The 23331-nt window shown below is 42.0% G+C and overlaps 1 protein-coding gene across 10 annotated transcripts in view; it reads right to left on the reverse strand.

The window, feature by feature from the left end:
- The window catches only part of ST3GAL3 (ST3 beta-galactoside alpha-2,3-sialyltransferase 3), a gene marked incomplete at both ends in the record, with an annotated part of 189839 nt that overhangs the window by 46930 nt on the left and 119578 nt on the right, over positions 1-23331 (reverse strand). For 8 of the 10 annotated variants that reach the window (XM_080624081.1, XM_080624080.1, XM_080624076.1 and 5 more), the window contains 2 exons: positions 3702-3797; positions 12013-12076. The exons of the other annotated variants lie outside the window; for them this stretch is intronic. In XM_080624081.1, coding sequence (XP_080480207.1) covers positions 3702-3797; positions 12013-12076 — 160 coding nt within the window. The remainder of the gene's footprint in view (positions 1-3701; positions 3798-12012; positions 12077-23331) is intronic. 10 annotated transcript variants of the gene reach the window in all.

The raw sequence follows: 23331 nt of genomic DNA on the forward strand, positions 1-23331 counted from the left end.
AAACACTCCTCAGGGACAAAGTTTTTTCCCCTCAAAAAAAACGAACTGTTCTGGCGTTAACAGCAATGATGACTTTCGTAACATTGAAGTTATTCAGAACGTCTATTCAAAACTAGAAACCCAAAGCTGAGGAAACTTCATGTAACTTGGAATACAAATCTTGCTGACATCAAACAGCAGCCCCTGATGGAACAGCATTGCCTGCTTGAATTATTGCAGCCTTCTTGACTTGGGGTAGTTCAATATACTGGAAAGTGCTTATGGACTGCAAATTTTGCCATGTAGGAATGTTAATGAGAATCTGAATTTCTCTTTTTCAGCCTGGGTAAGCAGTTTAGGTGGGAAACCTTTCAGTAGAAGAAAATCACTGTACCCAATCTGAAATTCTATTCAGAATTAAGGAGAATAAATTCCTTTGTATTTTTTAGTAAAAATGCTTGTTTCATCATTAGGAATAAAACATTAAAGGGAAAACAACTTCAAAATTGGCACCACCACAATTTATACAGGAGATGAAGCCTTTTTTTGTGGTTTATAAACCCTTGCTTTGTGCCCTAACTTTGAGGTATCTAGACCTGACTGCCTGCAAAAACAGTGCTCCCAGCCAGCCTGATCCTTCGCTTTTTCCTCTGTTGCTGACAGTGCATTCACACATCACTCACTTTTGCTATGGGCGTTATTTAAACTTCAAGGCTTTGCATCATTCTGGGGTAGATGATCCTACATAATGGCATGTGGCTCTAATGGTAACAGAGATATATATGATGAAGTACTATGTAGAGAAAACTAGTTAGACATATTTTCATCTGTTGTCTTGAAGTTGAGGAGAAGGTTAGTGTCTGCAGTCATTTTAAATGCCAACATATAGCTCTCTGGCAGGGTTCTCCCCACCCCCAGTTGCTGGGTTTGCTGTTTCATGCTTACCTTGTTCAAGCTCCCCAAACTTGGGACCCCCTTTGTATCTAGACAGGAAGCAAAACAAACCATTTCCCCAAGTAAAATGAACTCAGGTCTCCAGCAAAGGGCAGGAGTGTGAGTTGCTGATGGAGTCCTAGTGATGGAGCCCTGCTAACGAGCCGGCACTGTCAGCCCCACCGGCAGTGCCCCAGGGGCAGTGCAGGCAATGGAGCAGGAAATGTTCTGGCAGCCACAACCTGTGTTCACAAAGGTGCACACTACACAGCTTGAACCTCTTCTTAGGCAGGACTTGCTGGTGGTTAGAAACACAGCTGAATCTTAGAAAACCTCAGCTAGGATGCCAGGCCTCCTCGTACTGCCCACAGACAGGCAGTTTTCTAAGTAAGGAATTTCAGACTGGTTTTCTGTCTGTGTCTGCTGACAACATAGGTCGTTTAGAGACACTAACTCCTAACCTTAGCACCACCAAGACCCTCTCAGATATCATTAAAGTACCATCGTCAGGTAAATCCCTATCTCATTTTAACCAGATATTTTCTGACGTACACTTGTCATTCCCCTGTCTACAATCTGTTTCAAGGAGGCATTTTAGAACACCGATGATTGACTGCTGCAAGAAGCTCCTGCCAGATAATCAGCGTGACAGCTGGGAATAATGTCTGCACTGAAATCTGATAATATCCAGTTAAAGAAAAACAGTAACTAACTCACTCCAAACTGGGTTACAACTGTCAAAGCTGATTGGTATCTCTTCACCACAAGATCAAAATTTCTTGCTGCAATTAGCAACCTTCACATGGTAACACATGAAGCATAAAAAAACTCCACATGCTGCCCAATCACTCCTGTGGCCGCAAATGTACCACAGCTTCCCCATCAAAATTCACCTCCTAGGTCCCAAAATCTGATCCTTGGAAAGCATTTTGCAACCCATGAAATAGGATGCTGTAACCCAAGGGAATTCCCCAGCTTCCACAGGAGTTAGGAAGCAGCTGGATACATTTAAGAAGTCTATTCTCACCTCCTCTGCAATCCCATGTCCAAGCACCTGGCTTCATTTAACCTTTGCAATTGACTTTTCTCTCCTTTATCCATCCCACAACCAGCACAGGTGCTTAGCTGCCCTCTTATCCTCTCAGCTTGCAAACTGATTTAGATTTACTGATGTGGAGAGAAAAGGCTGAACTTTTCATTTGGCAATTAAATAGTGGACTTTCTGATGTAAATCTTGGTGGGTGGCTTAATCGAGATGGATTGAAACTGTTCTCTTGCTACTTTTTGAACAGTCTGAGCCCAAGAAAAGGCTGTAACTGAATTTTAGTTCAGCTCAAATAACTGGAAGTCACCAGACTATGACGGGTAGTAAGAGCTCTTTGCCATCAACTAACAGTGGGATGAACAAGGAGAAGGGCTGTGAAAACTTCATCCTGTTCTGAACAGTCATCCCTGTGTCTGGAGCTCTGCTGGGAAGCAGGGAACTGTTCACAGGAACAAAGGACTGAAAGGGATCTTCTTAGTCTTTTTGTCCAGAGTTAGAGGGTATTTATTACTATGTGTATGTTCTATTCTTTCCTCATGTGCCCATTACTAGCATATGAGACAGAAAGGAGACCATGCTAAATGATACCTTCACTGTGCCTTAAATTCTTTTACTAATCCCTTTCTTTCTTCCACCTTAGTGAAGAATTTGCTATTTGCCACCATGTCTCATGGTTGACTAAAGTTCAGAGAGATGATACCAGCTACATTCCCTTTAATACGAAATCAGTTATCTAAGTTAAAAAAACAACCTAGACTACGTTAAACCACCTTTTATAAACTTACACAGCAGTTTATCCCACTTTTCATTATTTACCATCATAGTATTTTGTTACTCATGACTCAGAACCTGCTATAAAGCCCTGTGTTTTCTTCCAAGTTAGACTAATGGGTCTGTAGCTTCCTAGAGCATGTCCCCCCTCCCTCCTACACACACTGTCACTCTCCATTAGTATAGCTATTATGTTTGTTAGTCTCCAGTCACCCAGAACACCTCCCTGACTTGACAGATTTATTACTAAGAGTTATGACTAGACCTGTGATTTCACATATCGGCACATTTTTCAATCATTCTGAGACGGCAATAATACAGGTCTTGAGGAAAAACAAGAAGTCCTAACTTTCACTGTGGTTCTTTCCATTCCTATGCCACTCTGCTTCTGCTCCCTTATTCAACATCATCAAACCATCATCCTCAGTGAAATGGGCAAAGTATCCTCAGTTTCTAGGGCACACCTACAGGTGTTTAATCGTTACTGGGTCCTCACTCATGAAAGGTTATTGCTTCCTAAGACTCTATACTGCAGCATTTATTTCTTCCCATCCTAACTGCAAAGTGTAGTTCTCAGGGACCACTACACATGTATAACCAGTAATGCTTCCCTAAGGTACCTATGGGATACATCTGGGAGCAGATCTAACAGTACATTTTACAGCTTCATCACCTAAGGGCATCACAAAAGCAGTAGCTTTTAGAAAGAAGCTATGAAGAGCAGATTCAAGTGGGATCATAGGAGAGACCACATTCCTAAACACCTGTGGAAAATGGAATGCTTGAGGAGTGCCTTTACACTTTGATGTGATCACCATTTATAACAAACATATGCTCTTGGGTTTTTTTTCCCCTCCAGTATTAGTTAATGTTTCCCTACAAATGAATGTCACTAGAATAGGTTGCCTGCATAGCATGGGAACTGACACTGAAACTAAATATATGACAAAAAACTGTGATGCCAAAGACTTACCTCACAACAACATCATAGTCATCGATTTTTAACCCCAATGACTTATTTGCAAGTACTCCACCATTCCCCACAATAATACATCGCCGGCAGCTGAGACTGTGGAAGAAACAGAGAGGTGACTTTTGTAACGTAACTTCAAATATACCAAGATGTATGTATTTAGTTTGCACCTAAGAACTATGAGAAACATTTTGCAACATTAAGAATTAAGGGAAGGACAGAGATCCCCAACTCACCCCATCATGCCCAGGCATTACATGTGATAAACTGCTTTCAACACCTCACCCCATGTGTGGCCTAATGAGATGAGCTGTCAGGACAAGCAGCTCCTCTCCCCCCACACCCCTGTTATGATGGGCTTGAATCAAACCCATCTGTTTACTTAAACCTTCTCATTATTCATTTAGCACTGAAATAACAATAAACCAAATGCTTAGTGAGGAAGTCCTCTCTCCAAGCAATTTTCTGAGTGCAGGCAGATCTTGCCAGGTTATCTGGGGTGTGCTCACCTTGCTGAGTGCAAAATTGCTGCAGTAATCATGAGACTTCAAGAGACTGAAAAACACTGAATGAATAGGAAAAGGACACTCCACCCCTCCTCCTAACCAGTAGGAAACATATATGGAGACACAATGGGTGAGGGAGAGGAAGGAAAATAATCTTAATTAATAAAGAAACAGGAAAGAGAAGGAAGAGAACAGTTTCTTGTGGAACCACAAGTCATGAGAACTCTTTGCAGCAGATGTTAAAAAGTGATTTTGTTTTGAAGACAGAGAGAGGACTTCTTTCCAGCCACCTAATCCCAAACACAGCTGGCTCTTCTGGCAATGTGCCTCCACCTCTGGTACTTCACTGAAGGAATACGTGTCTGCAGAGCCTTTTTCGGAAAGGGTCCAAGGCAATCAGTTGTTTGGAGCAGATCTCTGGGCTAGAAGGCCTTCCTAGTCCCAGGCATAGTCAACTCGTCTCTCCTAGGCTGTCGTTGCTGTGATCAGTCTAAAAAGCGAGTGTGAAGAAAGCTCTGCCTATGTGGTGTCTGTCTTTGCAGAGCGGGGCTGGAACACGCTTAAAGACTCTGCTAAACCACTGAGGGTTATCCTGCTGACAGAGCCATTAGCTGCAGATATGTGCAGAATTAAGAGCACCAAGAAATGCTCAGAACAGCTTCCCCAGCCCAGATTAAGTTTCACTGCAGCTCCCAGCCTTTCCAAAAGAAAAAACCTCCTCAAGAAGATGGACATGCTAACCCAGTGTTCATGTCCCAGGGGCCAAAGAAGGGTGGATGTTTGTGATAATAAAATCACAACAGAGAAAGAACTTTATAGACAATGGCACAATAAAAAAAGCCCAGAACACTGTTCTGGCAACAAGGAGAAAGCAGAGACACGATGTGGATCAAGCAGAATAATGTGTCAAGAAGGGAAGAGAAGAGTTAGCCCCAAGTACACCCAATTGAGTGACAAAGATGTAAACACTTTTGTCAAAAACCTACTGCAATTTTACATTTCCTCCTTTGAGGAAAAGGTGCTGTAAGGAGGGAAAAAAGACATAGTTCAGTTCTGGCCAAGTGAAATTCATCTGAAAATACACTCTTCTGATGATTATGATAAGAAAGTTTGACCTCCTAAACAACAGACCTTTCATTTGGGTGAAATACTGTAATTTCTCTACTCAGTTGTCTCTAAGCCATAACTGTTTTTAATTCTACATTTTGAAGAATACCACCATGCTAAAATCCAAAGGCTCCAAGCTATAGACACTCCCCTCTACCCCTTTCCACTTACTTTCAGGATGCTAGCTCTAACCAACTTTGAATACAGATGTGTTTGTTTCAGCCTCAAACCACTTAATCACATTCTTCCCTTTTCTGCTAAATTAAAGCACCATCTACTGTCAGTAGTCCCTTTCACATCTGCATGTGATCCACTTACCAACAAACCAGTGTGTAAACATCTGCCTCTAGGTGGATAATCAGTCACAGGGCAGGCTGGTGATCATGAGCCGCTACACACGAGATAGAAGAACCAGTTCCACCAGCCAAAGCTGTTCCAGCAGCCTGTTCCCGCATGTACTGATCAAAGCCCATTCCTAATTTTCTCTTGACCACACAAACCAGAGAGAGCTCATCACATCTTTTAGGGTATGGCAGCTCTCATAAATCTTGACTCACATTTGCAGCACCTCTCTGAACCATTTTCAACTTCACCCCAGATCTCCAAAGCACTGACTCTGGAAGACCAGCATGCGGACCTAATACTGCCCAAAGAGGGCCCCTTTTACACTGAGATTTTACGTACATCATTCCAGTGCTCTTTTTATAGTCACTGGTTTGCAGAATATAATCCTCATCTTGTAAGCATGATCTGCACTGTCACCTCTGAGATGCTTGACTTCTGATTTGGCTCCAGTAGAGGATTGTTCAGAGAAGGGCCCTATGAAAAGGTCTAGACTGACCTGGCCCTCCTATTCCTTACTTCCTCAGTCTCTGGCTCTGGCAAATTTTCCTACTGTAAGTTTACATTTCTTCCAGATTGGTTTTAACCACTGTGAACACCTGCCAGCAGGATTACACTGGAAGTGTCACTAAGGGATTAACTCTCTACCCTGACAGTAACTTTTTTAAGCTGTATGACATATCCCACTCTTAAAAAGGATATGTCTACAACATAGACATACCCTACACATAGGTGTTGTGTATAATCAGAATATAATGGACTGAGAAAACTAATTAATACCTATCTTTAGAAGGTTACCCTTACCAATCAAGCTTCTGGTTCATCTAAGATACATACTTTACACGACAAGATTTCATTGCCACAAACCCCAAGACAACTTGCATCAGTTATACTGCCATCCCAGCTCTGTCCCACATCTAACTTTCCAGGATTTTTCCTGCAAAACAGGGCTAATAAACTTACAGCCACCTCTTTGTCATCTCTCATGTTTCTCCAGGAATGGAACAACAACGCACAAAGTATTTAATTGTTGCTGTAAAATAGGACATCTTTGTATATTTACCCCCCAAAAATGATACTTAACTGTTCTGCCTTTACTCAGCATAACTGATAGGTTATTCACCTTTTCCCAGCTTCATGTCTGAATTGCTCATAAAATCATAGAATGTTTTGGGTTGCAAAGGACCTTAAATCTCATTCAGTCCCAACCCCCTGCCATGGGCAGGGTCACCTCTCACTAGACCAGGTTGCTCAAAGCCCCATTCAACCTGGCCTTGAAACTGCCAGGGATGGAGCAGCCACAGCTTTTCTAGGAAACCTGTTCCAGTGTCTCAGTCTTATACCCTCATAGTGTTAACGCATATAAACGTGTCCTCCTTTTTAAGTCTGCAGATAAGATTTTTCATTAGTATCTTTTTGACACTGGGGTCTAATCTTAAATATTCTAGCAGCTTTTTCTTAAATTTCCTTCAAAAGTACTCTGCCCACTCTCATCACAAAGCTGGCAGTTTCTGTTGCACACTTAGAAGGCAGTACTCAGACTGCTTTCTTCAAATGCGTGTGACGAAGATATGGTGAGTCTTGGACTTTGCCTGGATTCTGCACATCAGGCATGTGCATCAAGTCTGGGCAGCCAGGACTGATCAAGACAGGCAGAAAGGTGAGCTTGGTCTCACCAGCTTTGGCAACCACACTGCAAGACAGGGAGGAGATTGCAGGGCCACCCTTGTGGAACTATGAAAGGGAAGCATTCGGCAGGGACATCAGGCACCTGACCTCACATCCCAGCCAGAAGTTTGAATGCATTGCACCAGCGTAGCTGTGCTCCTTCACAGTCAGCACTGACTGATGGTGCCTGAGCATGGGAAACTTTGCAAAGTCACTGCTGGCTCCAGGCAAGTTTCTGGCTGAAGAAACACACCGTGCAAGCAGAATCAGTTACAGCTCAATTGTTTCACCACAAAGAAGTGCGCAAACACCTTTTTGTTTGTTTCCGTAGTATGTCAAAGCTGTATTTCTTTTCCAGAAGAATTCAATGACTGAACACACTGGACACAGCCCAGGCTCCAGTTTGCTACCAGGGTGGTATGAAGGAGGGTCACAGACTTTCCACACCAAGCAGACTTTCCCTAAAGCCCTAAGCTGGAAGCTGTAACCACATGTACAGCCTCTTGACACAGATGCTCAGAGGCTGTGTTCATCTGCACCAAAACCAGGATTCACACAGATCTTCTTGAACAATATAGCACTGTAAACACATGTATGCATTATAGCAATTGCTACTTCCTCTTTCCCTCTTATAAAAGCACTTTAGGGATTTCTCAGGGGAGAAAAACCACAAAGCCTTCCCTTACACAACTTTGGAACTAAAGGCTTTGAGGAAAGATAGAATAATTAAAACATACATTTTTGGGTAATTGGTGCTTAGGGAGGCTTAGCATATTCTGGTTTGATTTGGCCGCTGCTACTTAAACTCTGTACAACCTGAGCCAGAGGGACACACACACCTCTCCTGCTCTATCAGATTCCTTCCTCACCTGTTAGTTTACGTATTGCATTAGTAAATGTGTTACTTATAAGCTCAAACTCTCAGTTTTCCATCACTGCCAAGAGGCAATACAAAATGGTCAATCAGGTTTTTATATTTCTTTGTTTTCATAGGAAATCTACAGATTATCACTGCAGGCATTTAACCTAAAAATCCACTTAAGTCCAGCCAGCAGAGCCACTGTGGAACTAGAAACCAAGCCCTGATCAATTTGCAGAATGAGAAGCAGGCCACTGGAGGAACCACCAAAGCAAACAGTGAAAATGTCAGTGATATAAATGGGCTTGGAAAAGTCAACAGAGGGCAAGAGAACTCTTGACATGTCAAAGAAGAGGCAAGCCAACATCTGCATCAGGGAGAAAGACATGCCAGCTCTGAAGGAAGAGGACACTGATTCTAGAGCAAGTCCCCTGGATCTCCAATCTTTGGCAGAAAAGCCCAGAGCCGAGTTGCAACTACCCTCACAATCACAACTGCAGCTTTACCTACCTCCTGCCTTGGAGGAGGAGCGGTTACTCTAAGCAATTCAACACAAAGGGGCCACAGTAAGGAGTCATGAAGAAAACTAAGAAAGCATGACATCACTTACACCACATTACAGGCGTGAGGGCGTTTGTTCACATGCCCTCCAGCTGCTCCTAGTTATTAACACAACTCTACTCACAATGGAGGGATTAGTTGGAGTGAGTTGGCAAAGCTGTTTTGGGATGATGAAATGTATACACATACCCGGAAGGATTGCGTTTGCCTCATTTCAGCACCATGTCCGTACATGGTGTCAGGGAAGGTGCATCAAGATGCCCTTCTAATACAGGGATAATCAAACAAAGCTCATTTCCAGGGTTTATGGGAAGCAAATGAAGGTAACATCTCAAGGGACAGCTTTGTGAAGGAGAACAGAAATGGAGAAGGTTGGGTGGGGACAAGACCAAAGGGTTGGTGTAGATCATCCACCACACAACTCTAATCCCCTTTTTCCTTCCTGTCCTCTCAAGCACTGCTCTGACCTCACCTCTCCTGCCTCTCCCACCCTTCCCCAGGGAAAGCTGAATTCAGTGTACGGTTACGTGAACACTTGTTTCAGTGGGCTCGGCAGTGCTCATCCTCCCCACCCATCCCCATCCCTCTGCCTCTTGTGCTGCAGTCACAGGGCTGTGCCAGCGCAACTCTTCAGTGGGAGGAGAGCTCTGTAAATGAGGTCACTGGAATGACCTGGATTAAGAAAAAAACTTTTGAACTGGAATTGTTTCAGTGACCCACTTTAAAGTTTCTCTTGGAACAATAGTGACAGCACAAGGAGATGGTAGCGAGCTACAGTCTGAGAGCAGCAGCAAACACAGCTTCTTCGACTGGCTTTGCCCCAGGGAAAATACTGGTATAACTCCGTCCTGAAGAGAAGGTGAAGCTGGAGCTTCTTCCCTACTGCTAGAATTAGCCCATTAGACTTCTGAGAGCCTGCAAAGTGGAAGGGTTCACAAGATCTCCTAAGTCTGACCCCTTGTATCTCATAGACTTTGGCTGTGTCTCTTACCTAACTCAACAATTATAGAATGGTTTAGGTTGGAAGGGACTTTTAAAGGTCCCTTAATTAGGCCCTCTCCATTTGCCCCAAGGTGGTGAGCAAAGGGGAGAGGTCTGACTTTCTCCTTGATTAGTGAGCAGTAAGGGAGTGAGCCAAACTTTAAGGCCCTGCTCCCAGCACACTGATGTCGCCATGGAGAGGAACTGCTGGGCTCTGCTTTGAGTTTGAGAGGAGAAAGCAGCTAACCTTCCCTCATCAGTCTGCTTTATCAGCTCTTCCAGAATCCAGAATGGCAGATATCCATTGCTGCCAGCACTGTAATCCATTGACGATCACGGCAGGGAAAATACCCAAGTCATCTTCAGCTATGCCCTACTCACTAAGCAGGTTTCCCAGAGCAGCTCTATTGTAACCTTAACACCTCCTGCAGTACCCAAGCTTCCTTGTAATAACCCCACTGTTGCAACTCCATCCACCTACTGCCTTACGATCTCACTTTGTGGCTTGCTATCCCAAGTCTTTCTAGTCCTTTTCTCCCACATGAGCTTCAATTTTTAGCTTTCCTAAGACCTGCTCACTTGGAAGGGCTTTGGGTAGTACCTGACCGTGAGACACGTGTACTACACAACCAACGTCTACTGCTTTGCATTTATCACAAAAATTCCCAAGAAAATAGTACTTCTTCAAGATACTTGTGTGTTTATACACCATCAAACCTTGTTACTGCAATACTATAGAAACACATTTCAAGTCTGTTGCTTAGGTCTTTTTCATACTTGATATCTAGGGGACTTTGCATATGTCTCATGAAGGCTTGAGTGCTCGTACCTCTGCATCAAAACCATTATAAAGAATGTAAAACCGAAGTGAATAGCTCATGCGAGAGTGGCTGTGTTTCACAACCTCCTGAGAAATTACTTTTAAAACCCCCAAAACATTCCACTCCTCAAAGAACAGGTGAGCTGTATGGGTCACAATTACATTAACCTTCCCTGCAACAATCTTCCACCTGCCGTCTGCCATTAACACTAATTTCCCATGAGCAACCTTCTGAATGAGTCTATACGTGGATTTTTCAACAGATTAAAATCTTAACTCTCCAACCAGAGCCACAATAAACCCCAGATGGGTGAGACTCAGTTGTGCGCAAAATCTCTAAGAAGGTTATTTGTAAAATGATTTTGCCTTCTGGACATCATTTCTCAAATTAATGCCAAGTCTGAAGGCTAACCCTATCTGGCATTGCTGTGAGGCAAGGCAAACTTCAAAGCAACCTAAATTAGCACACAGACTGCAAAACACTATTAATAAACTTTCACATAGAGAGTAACTCCCAACTCTAACTACAGCGGGCAAGCTCTACAATCAACATGAGAGATGCAGAGACCTATGGAATATGGAAAGGCTGTAAAAGCTTCTTAATTTTGTCATAGAAAAATGGGCAGAGGGGGAGCTGGGGCAAGAAATAAACCCGGTCTGTTTAGAAAGCAGGAACTGTGTTGTTAACCCGGGTTCAGAGAAGTACAACTGCTTGGAAAGAAATAGTGGCAGGACTCTGGAAAGAGATCATGATCCAGTAGAAAACTTTGACAGCGTCTGAAAGAAACTACCTCTAATCCAGGAAGTGGCCCTAAACCAAAACTGCAGGGCAAAGGGAAGGGATGACAGAAAAGCAAGGATAGGAAAGACTATCACTGGGAAGCTGATTGTGAACATGCCAGTGAGTTTCAGAAGTAATGTCTACAATAGGACTGAAGAATCAAAGGAGTCTCTTCTAAAGGTGTCAATTCAAATACCACACGACTCGGAAGACTGAAGTTGCATCCTGGCATAAGCTTGGTCAACGCAGTCACACATTCCTGCTTTAAGAGCAAGGTATTAGTGAAGAACATTGTTAAAACTAGCCAGTCCCTTCTTTCCCTCCAAGAGTTTCTTGTAATCCTGTTGCTTTGTCAGAAAGGCTGAAAGAGAGTACTGTGTTTATTGAAACCTGTTATTTACTTATTTGAAAAAGGGTCAAAAGGGTGTATTGTAACACCATATGAAACAAAAGATTAAGAAATAATCAAAAGGTACATGCTTTTTTCTACTCATGTTTGACTTAATGGAGGTCTCTAGAGTTTACAGATTTACTGTAAAGAAGACTCAGTCTCCAGCTCCTGATGTACCTCCAAAGCACTGCCAAATTTATTGGCAATAATTTCTGGCAAAAATATCTAGTAAAAATTATTTAGGACATGCGGAAAATAACCACTTTTCCTCCTCCACTAGAAGGTCTCATCTTACCTGTCAAGAGCTGGAGTTAGACGGTAATCTTTGGTTGCTGACAGGATGGCTTTGATCAGATTATCTGGGGAGAAAGGAAGGAGAGATTAGAAACAAGTTCTTACTTTTAATGGAAATAAAAACCAAAGTGATGTAAAGCATCTGAAGCTGTAACTTGGAGGAACTGAAATAAAGTCCACATTAGGAATGTACACTTCTACTTGCAAATTCCTATTTTCTCTGACTTTCATACACTGGCTGCAACTGCTGAAACGTGTTATGTGCCAAATTCTGATGCAGTGAGCAAATACCTTGCACAAAAAGTATGACAGGAAACAAACATAGTACAGTTTAAGGCAGTGGTTTAATATGCACTTCCATGAGACTGCATTTTCACAAGCAACTCAGACATGAAAAAAACAGTATCACTGTCAATGGTTGCTTTCAGACAAGCTTTAATGCCATTGAGCGGTGAACTGGATGCAGGAACAGAACCAGGTTAAAACTGATGTTTTTTATCTTCCTGGGTTACTTTTAGTTTAGGTTCAGTTCCTCTGTCTGCCTCTCTTCATGGCAGAATCCAATTAAACCATCACAAGTGCTTAAAGAAATGCCCATTGAACCACAGCTACTCTGACACCCCATGAACACTGCAGCAGCCAGATGGTCTAAGTTATGCAAGCGCAGACACACACACAAATTAAATGTATTAAATTGTAGAAGTACAATGATTAGACATAAATAATTCTATCGGCTGGAAATTTTTGAGTCTGCTTCCTTTTAGATTTTGTCCTTTGTCCCTGATTTTTCCACCTCCCTCTCCCATAAAGATCCAAACTCCTTTAAGACCAGGGCCAAGAAGCAGCAACAATTTGACTAGCCTGGATTTACAAATGCACCAGTAAGTTCAGAATGGCTGTACCTGGTCTGACAAAAAGTCCATCTGTCTCCAAATCCTGACTCTAACTGTGGCCTTAAGCAGATGCCTAACAGAAGCACAAGAATAATACAAATAGACATAATATCTCCCTGAAATTGTCTTTTACTACTAAATTATTTTCACATCAGGGATTTAATGTGTCAGCTATAGCTTCTATATATCTGGTAACCCTTAGTCATCTCTCTTCTACGAGCCTGGAACCCTCCTGGATCCACACAGACTTTCAATCACTTCCCATTCCTGATTTTGAATATGGCTTTTCTGAGCTTCATTTACGGCACAGGAACATTAAGAAGATAGACATCAAGTGATTGCTTACAGCGAGCTTAAACAGTTTTCCTGATAGACACTACTTACTGCAATGAGCACAGTTTGGAGAGGCCCTTTCAAATAAAGAGTTCTGTTCTTATTTATTATGTCCCTCTGAAAAAAGTACAGGACAAGGATGTCAATGAACACATGAGCTCGAGGCAGTCAGTATGCCAAACAGCTTTGAACTTGACAACAAGCTGGTGAGATGCACAAGGCAGATAAATAAAGCTGACAAACAGAAAACTCTGATGGTTACTTTGAGATCTGGGGAGGTTTTTGACATGGCATTACTGGCAGCCCCTGCCAAACAGTACAAGCTGGGAAATGTGATTACTTTCAGAAGATCATATTTTGGAGTAAAGTAAGGAAAGAGGAAATTTGTAGGGCAAAAGCAACTTACTTGGCTAACAAAATAGTGGTTTTGTTTAATTCTCACTGATCTGAAGAATTTCTTTTGACGCATTGGCAGCAGGTTCCCTCTTCAGCAGGAATGCTATTTCCCTAAGTCTGCTGCAACAGCAGTAGGTTGTTGTGACCTCTAATGGCACCATGCCACAGTCTTCTCCTTGGCCTATCTCATACTTTGACTTTTGCTGGACAGTATACATTACCGTGGTTGTCTTCCCACACTCTTAGAAAAGAGATCTAAGGATTGCATGTCAAGGGCTGCAACCTCCCATCTCCTAAGCTCTTCTTATGCCAGGTTTGCTCTACCACCCACAAGTTAACACCCTGCAGTACCTGGAGGTCATCCATTATACTATATTAAAAAGTACATTAAAGGAATACAGTTGAGTAATGCACTCAAATAATTCTGTTTTTCTTATCTTGGCACCTGTTTAGTAATGCCTTCATAGTGAATGCTCAGAAATTAAATACGACTGGATATGACAGCATTTGGGATGAGGATGCTTCCCATTCCCATCATCCAGAGAGAAGACACAAACAAAGCAAGACATTCAGTACAGAGTACGAATGGCCAAATGGGAGGTATCTCTTCAGCAGCTCCCACAGTCCAACGACACATGGCATCCAAGAGGTTTGGAAGTTGCATAAATCAGTGTTATCATTCAAAACAGCTGAACAAAGCTCAATAAAAGACAAAGTACTGCACTGCCAAGTGTTGACTGACAGCAGGAATGAAGATGTCACAGATGCTGTCTGTGCTACTTTGTCTAGTCTAGCACTCTCATTGGAAGTCAGAAGCAGGAGCCACAAGCACTAACAGGAAAAGCTAATGGCCTGGGCAGAGGAGAGGCACTAGATCCTTTTTGATTGAGCTTGAACTATACTAGAGGATGGACACTATGCTGCTGCTGAGGTGAGCACTTGCATTTGGCACCTAGCTCACTGGCACCAGTGATGGAAAGACAAGACCTCATTCAGAAGGGGCTTCTGTACCTTCCTGGGGCAAGGTTTGAAGGATCAGCAGATGCTGCTGTGGCTGATCTGCAATCTTTCACAAGATGATGAAAATACCTACAATAGGGAACCACTGGCAGTATCTTACCACAGCTGGGTCAAGGTGGAGGGATTTCACTTGAAATCACTGCTGCAAAGACTATTATCACAGATAGCAACCTGCAGGACACAAAGCAGTGTTTATCTCCAGGTTATGACTAAAGATAACCAGGCATCAGGAAAGCAGGTGCATTCTGTAAAGTAAATTGATGGAGCATGTTTTCTTCAGGGTGAGAAACTGAAAGGGTAATGAGCATAGTCTGCCTTACATAGCTATGTAATGAGTGATAATAATGGGTGCAAGTATGTTACGTATGCTACAAAAAACAATTCTTTCCTGTTTCAAGTAACAGACTTTGTGCATAGCCACTGGCTAAATACTGATCTATCAAGGAGTGAAAGCAAGTTTTGCAAGGATAAAAGAAAAACCAAGCCTTCAAGAGCCGCGTCACTGCATCAGTATATGCACAATATCATTGCTATCCCCATGATCTAGGCAATAAATGACACATTTTACCTTCATGCAGTAGCTTCTGGGCAGACTCAAACTGCTTTACAGGACAGTGGCTCAAACTAGTTTTGATGTTGTACACATTGATGCTAAATGTCTAAATAACTCACACTAAACCATTACCTGAGTTAGTATCACATCTGCACACCAGCAGCAGACCTGGTATGCTGCCCACTGGCCACAGAACCCCTCCAGTGGGGTAGGACAGCAGTGGCAACAACTGGCACCAGGGCAGCAAGTTTCTCTGGGGAAGGCGTATTCTTAAGGGAGTGGGATAGAGCTTGTGCTTGGGACCTACTTGTACCGAACACAGCAAAGAACAAAACAGAGCAACCCAAGATCAGTATTTCAGGGGAGTACATTTTGTTCCTGATAACTCTCAGCTTCTCTCCATTCATGCATTGACTTTATTTTGGATTTTTTTGTTCTATTATTTTACGGCACCAGCTGCATACAGCCCTGGCTTTAACATGAACTCACACGTAAAAGCAGGACTGTTTTATTAGGGCAACAGCTATGCAAACAATTTGTTTTGATTTTTTTTTTTTTTTCTTTTAGGTGGTTTACCCATGTTGCGAAGAAACCACAGCATGGTGCAGACACAATGCTAGCCCAGGCACAACTCCTTCCTTGCTCGGCAAATGGGAAAACCAGACATAGTGGTGGGTGTGCTCTGTCTTGTATACGTGTGCAAAGAGGGGCGAGGAGGGACCTGAGAGTACATGTTCCAAGTACTACAAAGGAAAAAAATCCTTCCTGTTACAAGCAGCAGGTATGCATGCACCCACCTCCTGCTTCCAGGGCCAGGCAGACAGCCAGCTCAGGTGTAACAGAATTCATTAGCTCAGACAAGTCCCCATTCAAACAGGTCTTTTAATTCTTTGAGGGCCATTTCCAGTCTAGAAAAGTTTCAGCTACTTTGGTTCAGTGCAGAATCCCAGCAGATCAGCCCAGCAGACTTGTCTCAGCACCATATGCCCAGAAACATGAATCATGGAGAGCATGGCGCAGAGAGCTCCATGGCTCCATGGCAGGTCAGCTCAAACCAAGCAGAAATTTTTACCTGCCATTCATTTCACTGCTGGCACAGAAGCAACTCCTGCAGATGCATCAGCTTTACATCATGTTTACCCTGGACAAAGAGAGCTGGCAGCACTGTACCATGGCTATCTTGCACTCTCCAAGGGATCCTTCAGATATACTGAACAGGCAGGAACAGAGCAGCTTGGGCAAAACCATGCACTTCTTCCCTGTCACTCTCCTCCTCTAAACAGTATGGATAAAAAGTGAATTCATCTCTGAAAAGCATTTAATCTTTGGCCTCTTTCCAGCTGCCAAACAGGCAGCCCAGCAGGTACAAATTAGTTGCATGTTTTATGAAATATAAACTTCCCACTGAAAACTGCATTCAAACACCAAACTTGTCTTGAGCAGATCATCCAACAGCCATGCACTGGCCACAGTTTTGGTAACCACTCGAACGATGCGTAAGCCCAACAGCAGTGTTGCTTCCTCTGTACTGTTCCTCCTGTTCATCCTCACAAGATTCAAGGCAGACATTATCAATACTGAATCCTTCATCCAGTGCATAGTCAAACACTGATACTTAAATGGCAAGGGCAGCGCTGTCATCCCTGGGGCTGCAGATGTCAGCTGTCCTGTAGTGGCACACATCTCAACAGCAGCTCACTGGCAGTCCAGTTTTTCTGTTAGCTCAAATAGCTCACATCAGAAAGACAGAAAATTGTAATGCAGTGGCTCTGCTTACCTGAAACCATCCATATGGTAGGCATAAGAACATAAGAATATAGTGTACGTACATATGTTATGTATAGGGAGGAACGTTTGTGCTGTTTAATTCTAGTTGAAATATTAGGTAAGTGAATTTACGTCAACAGTAAAAATATATGGCTTTTATACAGCTCCTTCAAGTCAAAGGCTATAAGGTGATACATATACAAGCATACGTAAACATAAATGCATATAACTGAAGTCACCCTCTCAGGTCCTCCACCTATTCCTCTCATTTCTGAAAGTAGTAAACGTCTTCATATACTGAGAGAATAAAAATTACTGAAGGTCATGAGGCAAGTAAGTGCCCTTCAGTAAATGATAATTAGGAAGAGAATAAGGTCTTTGACTCCTAAGTAAGCCCTCTGCAAAAGTTTTAATCTTCAGATAGCTCTCTGGCTCACATGGTCTTTACATGGTTCTGCTACCATACTTTAATGATAAATCAATGGAAATGAACATCAATATCCTGCATTTTCACCCTCACTTTCTCCCATTAGTAAACAATGAACACATCACCAGGGCAAGCAATCTACTGCAGTGTTCTGCAGCCATAGTTTATTTTTCTTCCCTGCCATGGAGAATTTAGATTACTGGGGAGAGTGGGAGATTATTTAACCCATTCATCTATCAACCGCTATACACACACTATTACTATACAAACAAAGCAAGAAGCCTCTACATATTTCCTCCCATCCAGAGGAGTTGACTACATTTATCTATGAATCCTGAGTTATCATAACATAGCCTATCAGCTTTGCCTTGTAACATCAGAAGATTCAAAAGCAGCTCAGGACTGCATGGTTTCTCTGAACACAAGTACGTCTTGACTTCAAGTTGACCCTGAAATTTTCAGACATTTAGAAAAACTAAAAGTAAATAGTTAGAAATTAAGCAGGCAGTGACCACACAGTGAGAACCAGCCTAACTCTCAATTCTAGCCTTTTCTCTGTTATTTATGTGGAGAAGTGGAGACCTTCACTGTAAATGTCAACAACACTTCACATTGTTGTTTCTAATATATAAGCTTCTTGCTTGTATCATTAAAAAGACATGGGAGACCTGGAGACCTTTCCACTCCACAGGGCTTACTGCAAGCATCTCACAGGGTGTACCTTCTGCCTGCCTTGAAAGTAGGGAAATTGGGCTGATGATGCACTCTTGAGTGGCCAAGAGGTTGACATTTTTCAAGTTGTCCATACCAGCCATCTTCCTCAAAAATCAGCAAGCCTACATATCCTTATTGCCAGCAGCAAGTATTTCAATACCATGCATTAGGGTAAGGAAACAGTGTACTGCTTCAGTTGCTCTAGCTAGCACTTCTTCTAGCGGTGCACTGGGCATCAGCTTCAACTTTTGGGAATACACTGACTAGGGTGAGGTTGATAGACATCCCTGAAGCATTCCAGTCTCATCTGCGTATGGGTCTCTGTCCCACAATAACAGAATTCCACATGTGTCAGGTTCGTGGGGCGAGTAAGCTAAACACATTGCTGTGGGTTAAACAAATTGTAATATTTACAAACAAGCTGTAAGCACAAAACCAGTGCATAATTATTTGGGGTATTTTTTACACTACCCAAAAGTTCACCTCTTTGTAAAGTTTCTTCTTCAGCATTTTCTTCCTTAAGATTCCACTCCATGCGGGAGCTTAGTAGTGATCTTTTATGGAAGGATTTACCGCCCAGCACAAGCACATGGACCCAAGTCTCACCACGTATTCTGTTCTCCAGCTCTCTCACAGAAGGAGCATGTCCAGCCGTACACACACATTATTGTTTCTTAGTGAAGATACGTTAATTGTATCTTAGCAAAGCTGGGAATCCAGTGAGTACAGCAGGCATCAAAATGAGTCTGAAACTCCCTGCTCTATTTTCTATCACTGACCAGCTAAGCTTATGAGGTCTCTGCAGGAGAAAGCAGCTACAAAGACTTCCAGACCTTAGAAACAACTGCAAACACACGAACTGGCTCTCAAGGACAGTTAACAGCAAACTGCAGGAATTTGTCCCCAAATCACATTTGTGTGTAAACCCAAGAGAATGGTTTCTTGAAGTTATTAGCCGTACCAGATTCGGGTAGTTTACTTGAGATATACCTTACTACTTAAAACTGACACTACTTCCAATATCCCAATACTTCCACTGATGACTTTTAATGGTATTAAAGCAAGAGGCACATGGTGCTGCATAGACACAAAACACAGAAGAAAAAAACAGGTAGACTGAAGATGGATGGTACCTCTAACAATCTTAGGGAAACCTGGCATGTGTTAAATGTAAGCTCCAGAAAGACCTTTAGGCCTTTTTTTATAACAAGATACAAATAAATACATAACAATTGGACACTTCATTTACATCGTAGTTTTGGAGCCTTCAGGGATTTTTTTTCCAAGCTTTTCTTCACAACCAAGGGTTTGTTTTTCCAGAATACAAGCTTAGTTCCCAACATAATCCCATGGCTTGGAAGGTTGGAAGATTAATTTAAAAAATCAATTATGCTAAAAACCAGGCATTAGCCATGCATTAACCATTTTGATCCAAACTCAAGTTTGATGCGCAGGAAGCAATAAAGCCTGTAGAAACAGGCTAATTCACACCAAATGAAAACAGTCCTTGAAAGATTCACAATGTGCTGTTCAAAGACAAGCAGGAGCATAAATACAGTTGTTATGGAGGGCTGTTCTTATCCTTGTTTCTGCATTTTTGATGCCACTTCACAGATATCCAAGCACTGTCTTCAAGGCCAAAACCTTCAATAACTACTACAGTGATTTTTAATTCTGACCCTTGCAGGAGCATTAAGATGTGGCACTTCAAAACATGACAACCAGAGAAGACCTGCTCTTCCCTCTAGAAAGTAAGAGATAGGAATAATATCCACATTTCAACTGCACTTCGACACTTGTGGGAAGAACTCCAATATGAAGTCACCCAATTAACTGCAAACTTGGTGTTTGAGATCTCCTTAGGGCACCTTTCCCTTTCCAGTGGGTTGGAAGGAAGACTGTTCTTTAAGCACATTCAACAGCAAAGCATCAATTTTGACTGAAATAAGGGACTGCATTGGAGGATTGTACTTTCATCAAGACAGCTCAAGAGTAAGAGTTGATTTAACTTCAAAATTCACAATAACTTCCCTTTAGACATTAGAGGCTTTATTCAGTAATGAAAAGCTGATCCTCTACCTCTTCTGAAACTTTTTATTTTTTTCCCTTCCAACCTCTCATTTAATTTCTTGGGGCTATAAAATCAGCTAGATTCCCTGGGGAAACAGCCACATTTTTATAGCTATATTCCCATGTGATAATGGTAACTATTACCAATTTTGGTCAAATGTAAAATTCTAATGGAAACTAGTTCAAAAATCTGCCTCAAACTCAAGAAGAAACAACAATCTTGTATTAATACCTACTCTGAGCAGAACTAAAGGCTATACATGCTTGTGCTTCTTGCCTGTTTGTTAAAGGAAGAACATACAAAGAACAACAAAAAATGCTCACAGTAGGAAAACCATCTGTACAATACAGTACAATTAACACAATAAAGACAAGGTTGGAGAATTAAAAGCAGAAAAGAGACACTTCATTATCAAGCACACCCAGTCAAATGTAGGGAAGGTGCCTGCATGTGCTACTCCAGCCTCTATAAAGAGCTGGAAGAAAAGGTTGGAAAAGACTTTCTTTTCTGATAGTTTTTCTTTGAGTGAGCTGTAAATCACAATTGTGATGTCTGAGTGACTATGTTTTCTCAGAGATAAAGCATTGCTCATGCCAAGAAAGTTTATGTGGAAGAAAAAGCTATGCAAGAAAAAAACACACTTGAAAAGAGATTTTTTTCCCGATAACATTTTGATATGCCAACTTTTGCAAGCCTGAAAACTCAACATTTTCACTGAAGATGAATGACCTTCTCCCCATGAGACTAATGAAACCACTGCTAAGCAGCACTGAACCACGGTTCTTCCCAGAAGCACTAACACAAAAGAAAACATCAATAAAACCGAGTACAAGTACAATTAACCATTGCACAATGCATCTATTAGCATTGGTGCTCTGGGCAAAGACTTGATTTCTTTGTCATCAAATGTGTCACCACTTTTCAGATGCTCCTCTTGTACCAGATGAAAAGATGAAGTCTCCTGGCCAGTATGTACATACTACATTTGATAAAATTGTACCACTTAAACACAGAATCATAGGATCAGTTAGGTTGGAAAAGACCTTTAAGATCATCAAGTCCAACCTTTACCCCAGCATTGCCAAGTCCACCACTAAACCATGTCACTAAAGGCCTCATCTACACAGTTTCTGAACACATTCCGGAGGTGGTTCTTTATATTCTCTTACCACCATGGGGGATAAATTGCTTCCTAGATTCCTGGTGAGAGGCAAATTTTAAGATGGTGATAAGACAGTCACTCCCTAAGAAATAAATATCACAATCAATAACAAATTGATTCAGGGCCTCTCTGCTTAAAACAATCTGAAAGGAACAAAGATGGAAGTGAAGACCTATAATTACTGCTAAGCAATGACACAATGACTGACTATCTGCATGGAATAGATATTACATGATCATGTCTGTTCAGTTTTTTTGTGTATGCTGTGCCATACGTTTTCACTTAAGTTCAAAAAAAGCTGCAGCAACTCAACTTTCCCATCCTCATTACACAGAGGGGATGGCAGGTACTAGCTACTCTTCCCTAGAAAAGCCTTTTATATTCTTTAAGCCACATATACTGAGAAATTCTATTAATAGTCAGGTATTTCTCCAGTTTTGTTTGTTGCCCTTCTCCTAATAACTCTTTCCTTTTGCTATAGCTACAGAGGTAAATTTGGGGAGGAGGCCCTCTGGGATTAATAATCTCACTAACGCTATAAACAATTTTTCCATTTCTTACTCATTGACAAATTTAACCCTAAAAGCAGTGCACATGCTAGACAATCTCTGCAACAAGATGCACAGCATGTGCGTATTCGTACCTCCATAAGTTACACTGATAGAAGCACTGCTAGAAAAGTGTGCAAATACAGAAGAAGACATTTCAATTTCAATAAAAAGGAAACAATCTTCACGCAACTCATTCAAGAGCCTGAGATTGCTGCAGCCTCCTTGCTCTTAAGTGAAAAAGCTGCAAGAGCAGGCCTGGTGGGTGCAGGGAGAGAAGAATTCCTACAAGCAAATTAGACCCTCACAAATGGTGAAATGTGAGAGGCACTCCAACATCCCAGTTAATGCCAAAACAATAGCCTGGGACATAGGAGGGTACTCGGCAGCCTGAGCTGTCCCTCACAGGATATCTTGACATTTGTAGCTTTTGGAGTTCCAACTTTCTGTTACAGTTTGGTCTTCTCAACAACTTAAGGTTGACTAATTCCATTGTGTTCCTGAATGACATCCTCTGCTCTGGCTATATACACACTAATAAACAAATCAGCAGCAGGGCATGGGCCAACACTCTTCTACATGAGCTTGAACTATTAAAACATTAGCACAGTCCCTGATGGTTTTCAGCAGGGCCAAATATCCTCCCCTCAATAATTCTCACGCATTCATAAGGTCACAAGCTAATTCAGGCCAGTGACCTTTCTTGATAGGAAGCTTGGATATAGCCACCTTCTTGGAGGGGGTGGGCAGGGAGTTAACCTGTTTGAACAATGAGCTCAATTGCCTTCAGGACCAGAGGACAGCCATTTTATTTATTAATAGAGATGGAGTTATCATTTCCAAGTGCTCACAGTGGCACAACCCATTTCCAGATTCTGTCAAGTCACACAGTAGCAGAGGAGACAGCAAGCTCAAAGAGGCACTAACAGTCTAATTTTTTAAAGTAAGTGCAGTCTTCATCTATTTCTAATACATTGTAGAGGTTACTAAGAGATCACTGGTCAAAAAGAATTTGCAAAAGACTTCCCACTGTGTGCCTCATCTCAGGGAGTCCTGCTCATAAAGCAGTAGGGTCACCACATGCTTATTCCTGCTCTTCTTCAGCAGTCAGGTAATCACTAAGGTGGTTAACTAATGATAGCAGCAGTTTTCAATCTGTTATGATATGTGCATTATTCCTACAGCAATAGTCTGTTTCAGAACCACCATCATGTGGGGTAAAGTCTATAAAAACTTTCATGTTCAGAACCATATTCACCTTGAGGGCTTCTACATGCAAATGCTCTTGGAGAGTGAAGGACTCTGGTCATAAAACCCCATGGCATGGGCTAATGGCCAAACCAGAAAATGACCAGTGGACAAAAGCTGTGATCATTCTTTTCTGAAGAAACACTGTTAAGCTTTCTATGTTATACTGAGTACTTTTTAGCATCTGA

The sequence above is a fragment of the Psittacula echo genome (assembly GCF_963264785.1).
Source record: "Psittacula echo genome assembly, chromosome: 7".
In the NCBI taxonomy this organism is placed as follows: Eukaryota; Metazoa; Chordata; class Aves; order Psittaciformes; family Psittacidae; genus Psittacula; species Psittacula echo.